The sequence below is a fragment of the Arachis hypogaea genome, chromosome 9 (genome assembly GCF_003086295.3).
Source record: "Arachis hypogaea cultivar Tifrunner chromosome 9, arahy.Tifrunner.gnm2.J5K5, whole genome shotgun sequence".
Classification (NCBI taxonomy): Eukaryota; Viridiplantae; Streptophyta; class Magnoliopsida; order Fabales; family Fabaceae; genus Arachis; species Arachis hypogaea.
Window position 1 is genome coordinate 118,691,906 of NC_092044.1, and position 10,063 is coordinate 118,701,968.

At 31.1% G+C, this 10,063-nt stretch overlaps 1 protein-coding gene across 1 annotated transcript; it reads right to left on the reverse strand.

The window, feature by feature from the left end:
- Positions 1-578: 578 nt before the first annotated feature.
- On the reverse strand, positions 579-6,273 carry LOC112712593 (patatin-like protein 6). Its single transcript, XM_072203979.1, has 3 exons — positions 4,242-6,273; positions 2,807-3,140; positions 579-1,218 (listed from the first exon to the last, which is right to left on the reverse strand). The coding sequence occupies exons 1-2, from the start codon at positions 5,385-5,387 to the stop codon at positions 2,871-2,873; spliced, it is 1,416 nt and encodes a 471-aa protein (XP_072060080.1). The 5' UTR covers positions 5,388-6,273; the 3' UTR covers positions 579-1,218; positions 2,807-2,870.
- Between the last annotated feature and the right edge of the window lie 3,790 nt (positions 6,274-10,063).

The following is a 10,063-nucleotide window of genomic DNA, read 5'->3' on the forward strand; positions in this document are numbered from 1 at the left end:
GGCAACAACCTATTTTTTCTTCTGAAGTTTTAAAATTACTTTTGGTGATAATGATTATTATTTTTAAAAATTGTAAATATTCAATTCGATATCTAATGTTTTAAGTGCAAATTAAATTAAGATTTTAAATTATGAGATTTTTTTCATATTCAATTCGATTTGGGTATATCTTATTTTTTGGGAGAAAAAAATCCTAGCAGTTAAGTGAAAAACACCAAAATATTCCGTTTTAAACAAGCATAAATATTATGTAAATAGCACTATTTTGAAAGATATAGGTCAAAACAAAAAACAAATAATCGATATCTGCCTGTAAAATGGTTCGATGCACGCTGTGTACACAAAGATGAGAAGCACTCCAAAATATTCAAGCTGTTTTTACTTTTTATTATCATAAAAAGAGATAGCCCGTTAGCCACAAATCATGAATCTTTTCCCTAGTCTAAGAAGTAAAGAAAAGAAAAATAAAAAATTTAAAAATAGAAAGCTACACTGAAGAGGTCAGCCACAAATATGGCCACGTTTCTGAAATTCCATAAATCACAATTCGATACTAGTAGCCAAATACCACCCACATATTCTATCCGAAGCAGGAATGAATAATCCTTTTAATATATTTAAACAAGAGAAATCTTTACAAACTATAGTAAAACTTTCAAGTGTTCTGATATATCAGTATTTCAATCGGTATTTCAGTGATTTTTAATCGTTAATCTTAATTTTTATAATTACTGAAATACCAATGTACCAATATACTTGAAAATTTTTCTAAACTATATATACTTGGAAAAAAATTAAAGAAGAGAAATAAAAACTTAAAATCGAAGAATGTAAATATGTAATCCAATATTCCACCCTGAATTCTTTTAAATGAAAAGAATTCACACTTGATTTCATGTTTGACCCTAAAAAACTTCAAGCCTTCAACTCTGTTTTCTTTTTTCTTTTTCTTGGTATCTTACCTCATAGAAAGGTTTTAGTGGAGACCACATGTCTGTCCTATGGAGAACAAAGTATCCCACAGAGATTTTCCACCCTTTTTTACACTTACACTACTTGTCCTTTTCACTCAACTCCCTAACACTTCTTTGTCTATTCTTGCATATTAAAGCTGCTAAATATTACTAGTTTACTACCCCTTCAACCTCTTCCTTTTTTTTTTCTTTTTCTACTCCTCCTGCTTCTTGTTTTTCCAGCTATATATATCTTGTTTTTCCCCTGCAAGAAATAGAAATTTACATCAACAATAGAAAGACTTTTAAATGCAATTAGGTTGAATGAGATGCAGGTGTACAATTATAAGTATGATGCAATTCATATGAACAAATACTATGTACTTTGAGAACTAGAGCTGTGAAAATAATCATTCAAGATTGAGAGAAATTAAAAATTAAAGATGTTTGGAATTTGAGCTTTGTGTTGAACGTTCTCTTTCTCACTTTGGGACATGTGAACAGTCTTAATACTTCTTTTTGGTCTGTTATTTTCTTTCTTCTTTTTTTGTTTTAGAAAAAGAATAAAACCCTGCCATTGCTTTGTGAAGTTGTCCCCATTTCAATGTTCCATTAATAATTAGTCAAACTCCAAATCAAGGAGAGACTTTTTCCTTCCAACATTTTCTTTATTTAGTCAAAATTATGTAATAAAGTTAGCATCACACATGATAGATTAGAAAGACAGAAATATACTCATCAAAAGAGCTACTAAGTACTAAGCCAATCAATTGAAGTATGAAATTTTACTGGAATCTCACAGAAAATGCATGTAATGGAATGAATAACAATGATCTACACTCTAAGATATATTAAAAACAAAAAACAAAAAAAAACTGGATTAGATTTAGCTAGGAACATTAAAAAAGCTTTCTAGTTTATTTATGTAAAAAGTGTTGTTAAAACAAAGACTGAACATAAACCATTTTCAACCAGATAACCCTATAAATGCGGTCTCAAGAAGCAGTTGAGTACTGTAGAACAATGATGAATAGTAACTTAATAACAGTCAACCACCCCAAAACTTTTGTTTTATTTTTTCAGGGGACGAATCTTTAAAAACCTACCACACTTCAAGACATTATTATTACATGAACTACTTTTCAGGACTACGGAAAACACTTTTATAGGGGCTACCCCGCAATGATCTTAATTCTTTTATAATGATCAAAATATACCCTATAAACTCTAACCCCAAAAATAAAAAGTGAATTGACCAGAATGTCCTTTCCTCATGCCAACAATGAGTGTCGGTGGGCCGACATCACATATTTCTTTCATCTTTCTTCCCCATACATCATACAACTACAATTTCTTCCCAAGTCCTAACACATTTAATCATACATCTATATCTATAGATTATATGAACTGACAATATCAGCACTCCTGCTAAAAAGGCTATGGTAGTCAATGAAAATTCAAGTGTAGTCAAACCATAACTAACTTTTCTTTCTTGCAGGAAATTAAAGTTTTAATTTAGGAGGCATGAACTATGCTATTAAATTTACCTAGACCATGCTACTCATCACAAAAGAAAACAATTAATTAAATGAAAATGCTAGTGAGCAAGCATGTCCAATTAAAAAGTGGGATTTAGAATAGACGTGTAGTTAAGCAAAGTTGGGGCCATGTTTTATTTATCAAAGACATCTGAATAAAATCAATGTCCATGGTTTTATGTTTATCATTGTTTTAATTAAGATGCCATCCCTCTTGCTAATTCATTCAATGGGTCCAAGGAAAACGCTTTCTTTGAAAGGATGTCTATAAATGATTGAGGGTAACACAAAACAAAACAAATAGATACTCCATACCTTTTTTTTTTCCTCTTTCATTAATTTTTCTTTATGTTGATTCTTGCAAGTGTTGGTCCATGAATTAGGTCGCTTTTGGGGTAGCTTGCTTGAAAGCAACAGTGGGAGCTATTCTGCAGCTCCTCCTCTGATGCTCCTGGACGAGTTCTCCGGCGAACCAGTCGAGTTTCTCGAAATTACTTTGCTCGCCAATCCGCTTCCCTCCAAACAGCACTGACTCTACATTCTCCTGCTTCAACATCTCCTCCGCCATCCCAATCAACATCTTTACATTCTCAGGACTTGAATCTGTATCCACATTGGGTCCACATCGCCCCATCCTAGACCCGTTTGCCTGTCCTCAAGTTTTTAAATTGCTTAGAAAATCTTTCAATTTGAAATTAAATACAGTACCCGAATTTAAGTACAAATGAATGAATGAAATACACAGAAAAAACAGTTAAAGACATGTAATAAGATGAGAAACACACATCCATCATTAATCATGAAATTAAAAGCAACCTAACAACTTCTTCTGGTGATTAGAATATGATCGAAATTAGAATAGGCTTTATTAGTTTACCAAAACAGGTGTATGCTAAATTGCTAACACAAGGCTGCAATAAAGAAAATGTCCCCCACCCCCACCCTTTTTCTTTCTTTTAAGTACTACTGACAAACTTTGAAACTCAATGCTGCTTTAGTGCCTCAGCAATAACAAACAAATGCTATTATTACCCTTTGATCCTAATTCCTACACACAGTGGGTAAAGCAATGTATTCCATATTTCCAAGTTGCAGAAACTGAACACATGGCAAGGGGGAACAAGCATGGTGGCAAGGCTCTTTCTTACCGGACAAAATGCACAACATTAATTGTCCCTATTGTACAGATATCCTCTTTCCACTCCTAACAAGTCCAAATCCAGCTATCCATCCCATACTCATCAAGTTGCTACTTACAGACAAGGCAAGAGAATCATCCCCCAAATGGAAACCCCACAACACCCTCCTGCTGGTGAGAAATTGACCCTATTTATTATGAGATCAACATCACCCTCACCCTCATCACCTCTGTGTTTGTGTTCCTAAGCTGGAGCATTCACAATCCACAAATCATCATCTCCTTCCGGTTATGAAATATAATACTACTTTTTTTAAATTTGAGAGACATCTTTCACCTGTAAGCAGTTTAATTTCCCTTTCCTATTTAAATTGACACTCCCAACAACAACAAAATTGACCCATGCTCATTCACACTCACGTGCCAGTGTGCCACCCCCAACCATATAATAAAAACAAAATTCTTATTTTGCAATCAACCACATTTTAAATTCAATCCAGCAAAATTCTCATTCATGTCTAGTGTCACGCAAACATCAACATGAACATAATTGTAATTAAGTTGCCACATAACAATATTCATAATTAAAGGAATTAACTTAAAAAACTCTACCTGAATGCGAACATAATTTGTGCTCCGGCCTTGTCCAAAAGCCATGGCAACAGCTTGGTCGACTAGGTCTGCTGAGCCGTCGCCAGAGATTCGGGACACAGGCCGGGCCCAATCCTTGGGCTTCCACTTCCTGACTTCCTCGTAGTCGTAACGGGCTTCGAGGAGCTGGCCGGTGCCGAGGGACAGCACGAGGAGGTCCTCCACGCCGCGGACGAAGGGGAACTCCTGTTTGTTGTGGAGCACGTGCGTGATGGCGGCACCGGTGGGGTTGCTCATGGCCAAACCGCCGTCAACCGCCAAGCAACTGGTCTGGCCATCAACGGACCGCATCTGAAGCGGCTCAAACAGACCCGGTTCAGCCGAAGTGGCCCGGCACACCTCCCAGAGCCGAAAGTCATAGCTGTCGGTTTCTAAGGCGTCAGCACGTGAGAACAAAAACGGCGCCGTACTGGACAAGTCATAGCACGGAACAAGAACCGGCTTCAGCGTGTCCTTCAACGTTAAGCTTCGACCATTCTCGCCCGTAAACGCTTCCTTAACGGTTTTCTCTAGACCGGAAGTCGCCGAACCGATTGAACCGGAGCTGGAACCGCCGAACAGCTTTCGTAAGAATCCTCGGCGGCCGGAGCATGTTCTGGTTCCGGTGTTAGGGCGGTAGAATCGGCGACCTTGCTCGGCCAGCAGCCTCCAGGTGTCTTCGGCGGCGAAAATCGGACGTTTGTGGTCCTTGGTGGCGAATAGCATAGCGGTGAAGATGCCTCCGACGCCGGCACCGGCGGCGACATCGAAGTAATCGGCGATTGTTGCGTTGGCGTCGCCAGACTTGTTCTTGAGAGCATTTTCAAGGTAGGCTAGGGCTTTACCGGCGAGGATCCCACGCATGGCTCCGCCGCCGTCGATAGAGAGGATGCATATCTTGCCACGCTGGTTCTTGACGGAAGATACGGCGTCAATGGTGGCGACGGTTGACGGTTGAAGAAGCTCCGGTTTGGGATCAATAGAGGTAGGTATGTGCTTGGGGAACCAGAGCTTCTGTTGGTCGTAGCCGAATAGAAACTTGCTCTCCAGAATGGAGAATATTTCGTAGCTTAGCTTATCGGTTTCAATACTCGGCTCCTGCATTTCCACCTCACTACTTGAATCCATTCTTCCGATTCACACACAACAAGTAAATATTATTTTATTAGTGAAATGTTTGCAATGAGAAGATTGGAAAGCACGTTTGAGAAAGAAAAGAGTGGGCGTGTTGAGCCTCTTCTATGCTGGTGCTACATGTATAAACACTAGTAAAAATTAAATAAACGGAGTCAAAAGTTGTCACAACTCCTTAGCTGCTGAAAGGAAAAGGGAAAACTCGCCGCTCCTCAAGTCCTCAAAGGCAGCCAACAAACAACCAACCAACAGCAACAAGCACCGAACAAAACCACAAAATGCCAAATCACCACCCCCATATATCTATGCTATCTATGCAGTATGCACCTCCTCTTATATATATTTTTAGTTTACTTTATTATTATTACCACTTACCATCACTACTTAGTACTTAATGTGCGCTCTTCTATTTTATACATCACTCACTAGTCACTACTGCCCTTTTCTTTCTTTATTATTATTAATTGCTTACCCCTGGTACTAATCACAAATCACAATCGTGTTTTAAAACGTTAAGCTTTCATAACACCTAATTATGTGTTAATATTTTACACTCACCATACCATCTTCATTCCAATGGTTGATGATGTAATAAATAGTCTACTAATGAGAGAGGGTCTCCTAATGTGTGCCATATTGGTCTGAAAGGGTCCCGCCGTAGGAATTACTAATTAGGGAGGGTGGAGGGAGGATCACCAATGGGTCACCGACACTTGTAAACCGTCCATCTAGCTGACCACGATCAACGGCGGAGACTGAATCCGCCGATTACTATTCCTTCCGTGATCAACGTTGCGATTTCGGAAATCCTAGGTGGCCTCCATGGGAAACTTTGTCCCCTACGTAGACTTGCGCAATTAGCAATTCCCATTTCAATCACGAAGAAGGGAGACTCGGTCAAAGACCTTTAAAATGTCTGTAAATAATATTTGATTTTGTTTAGAAAAAAATTTTAAATAACTCTAATAATTATCTCAAAAAATAATGAGGTCTCTAACTAATTTTTTTTTTATATATGAGATTGATTAATTTTTGTGCTAAAAAAAAGTTAAATATTATTTTTTTTTTGCACAGAAATTAATTAATCCAAAAAAAAGATTAGAAGTCGGATTAGATATTTTTTTTAAGAACTTCGTAGTCCTTTCGAAATAATTGTCAGAGCCTAAATAGAATATTCACTCTTTTGTTTATTAAATAAATGGCCATTTATTATATTTTTGACACTTGACATAAATTAAAAATGTTATTATTATTAAAAAAATTTATTGTATTTTTAAAATTATTATTTTAATTTTGATATTAATTTTTAAATTTATTTAAAATTTATATTTTTAACAAAAATTTTATTAGAAAAATATTTTATCCTTTTATTACTTTTTTATAAATTTTATAATGTTAGTTTATGCTTTTATTTTATTATTATTTTGATATTTTTTATTTTTTACAAATTCAGTTTTAATTTATAATTTTTATTTTTTAATCATTCTTTTTTATTTTTAAATATATATTTTAATCTATCAATTCTTATTGTTTTTATTTTTAGTCTAACAATTCTTATTCATTTTTTTATTTTTTGAATGAAATTTATTGTAAAATTAACATAAAAAAATTATTTTATATTAATTTAAAAAATTTAGTATTATTTGAATTAATATTAGTTAAAATCATTCATTTTTTTCTATTAATTTAGATAACTTAATTATTTCTTTTTTAAAATCTTTTAATTTACTTGTTAATTCAACTTTATTCGTACTTTACGTTTTTAATATAACCTACATTTCTTAAAGCTCGTTTTTTATTGTTATTAAATAAATAATTTTAGAAAAAATTGTTTTTGTCATTTCTATATGAATGGACTTAAAGAAATTTTTTTTAAGGACTAAAGAGTTGAGCCTTTTATTGCTTTTTAGCCTTTTTATGAAAAAATATTATCCTTATTTTTATTATTATTATTTAAAAAAAAGGTGTTTACAGTAGTTGTTAAGAAAATTAGGTATTCATTTCAGCATTCATTTTATTATTATTCTTAATTTTATAACTGTCTAAATATATAGATACCCACTCAAACTATTTCTGTCCACATGAATACTTTTATATTGATACCATTCAACAAACTTATGATACGTAAAAAGAATATCAAAAAAATATATTTTTGGAAATATTAGGTTAAAGGTATTATATTCAAGTATTATAAAAAAAATATTTATTACTTGTCAGTTAAAAAATATTCAATTCAAAAGAATAAAACAATAAATAATTTGAAGTTGTTTTTACTGTTATCACAAATAAATTAAGATATGTTTGTTTATTATGCATGTTTCTGGAATTCAATTTTTAATTTCCAAAATAATCTCAATTTCAGTCTTTAAAAATAGATATTTTAATATTTTAGAAAAATAAATACACAAAAATATTTTTAAATTTTTATTCCAGTAAATAAATTAGTCTTCAATTTATTAATATTTTCTGATGAAATAATTATCTAAATCAATCTTTAAGGATTTTAAAAGCAAACATTTTAATCATAAAAAAAATTAATACACAGATCAATTTTTAATATTTTTCTCTATCAGATATAATAGTCTTCTATTATTTTTCAACATAACTCACTAACAAAAAATGCAAACTTGACATACTTTTTTTATTAACATAATTTTTGCACACATTATAAAAAAATAATTTGTATATGTCACATAAATATGTATATTAAGTTAGTCTAATTATGAAGTAAAAATTCAGTAAGCTTTTCGAGTTGATTAATAATTTTGATGATTAAATTGAGATTCAAATGAAAATAGAAGAATAACTTTGATTATATTTAATTCCTAGCTATCATACTAAACTAAGTTATATTAAATACAAAAATATCAAATAATTTTAATTTTATTTTTTTAAATAATCTTTAATAACTTTATTGAACATTATTATTATTATTATTATTATTATTATTATTATTATTATTATTATTATTATTATTATTATTATTATTATTATTATTATTATTATTATTGAGTGACAAATATATATTTTTATATTTTTATGCAGAAACTTTTTTTATAATATAATATATACATAAAAATCTAATGAACAAATTTATCATTATTATTGTCGAAAAATATGCAAACAATTATGGTATACTATTATTGGATATGAAAATATGAGATTTAGTATATATTTTTTGTTGAATTTGAAATTATATATATAATGAAGTTAATTGATTATAATATCTATTAATATTTTTTTTAATAAATATTTGAAGAATTTAGTGAGTCATACTATAAAATTGATGGAAACTATGTTTGATGGAAAAAATATTAAGAATTGATTTGTATATTAATATTTTTTTGAGGATCATAATATCCGCTTTTAAAAGTTTTGAGAACTAATTTGGATAATTATTTTATCAAAATATAAACTGAGGATCGAATTGTGTGCTGAAGTAAAATTTTGAGAATAGTTTTATATATTAATTTTTATTAGAGACTAAAATATCTAATTTTAAAATTTTTAAAAACTAATTTAAATAATTATTTTAAAAAATATAATTAAATGAACTATTGATTCTTTTATCCACTGTTTTTTTAGTGTATAAAAATAGAAGTGTTTTTGAGTCAACATCGTTTTTGAAATTTATTCCCTTGTCGTGGAAATTTAAATGCCCATTTTTTAATGAGAATAAAATCTTACATTTTAAGTAAAAAATATTTTTAAAAATTAAATTTAAAAATTTTAAACAAATATAAGAAGGAAGAGGCAGAGGAGAAGGATGAGGAGTTTTGAATTATACATAAGAGGGAGGAGGAGTAGTTTTGAATTATACATAATTTATCAGAAAATGATAGAAGAGGAGGAGTTTTAAGTTATACAGAATTTATCAGAAAATAACATCGAAATTTGTTAACTGTTATACAAATTTTTTTAAATTTTGACGTTGAAATTTCTTAACCGTGACACAAATTTTTGTTAAGAGGGTGAAAACAAAAATTATGAACAATATGTTGATGACTTTCTGGATTTAAAATTTACATTTATGTATTTTTGTGGTTGATTGAATCTTGTTTGTATGCTTATTCTGAGTTGAGTTCGTATGTTGTCATCATTAATTACTTTCGGTGTAATTCTGAGTTAAATGTGTTACAGTGATTCTGGTATTATTTAAGCCATATTCATGATTTTTTCTAATCCAAAATTAATTTGGATGTATTTTGTGATTGATTGAGTATTGTTTGTGTGCTTATTTTAAACTGAGTTTGTTTGTGTATTGTCATCATTAAGTAATTTCGGTGCATTTTTTAATTTAAATAAGGTGCACTTAATCTCGTTGAATTGGATTTGGTATAATTAATTCATGCAAGATAATTGTAGCCCTTCTGGTGTCATTTAAGCCATCTTGATAACTTTTCTATATTTAAAATTTACATGCATGTATTTTTGTGAATGGTTGAATTTAGTTTGTGTGCTTGTTTTGAAGTAAATTTGTTTGTATGTCATCATCATTAAGTAATTTCAGTGTATTCTGAATTTAAATTAAGTGTAATTGGTCTCATTGACTTGAATTTGGTGTAATTAATTCATGCAAGATAATTGTAGTGATTTTGGTGTCATTTAAGTCATACTGATGATTTTTCTTAATTTAAAATTTACATGCATGTGTGTTTGTTTTGAATTGA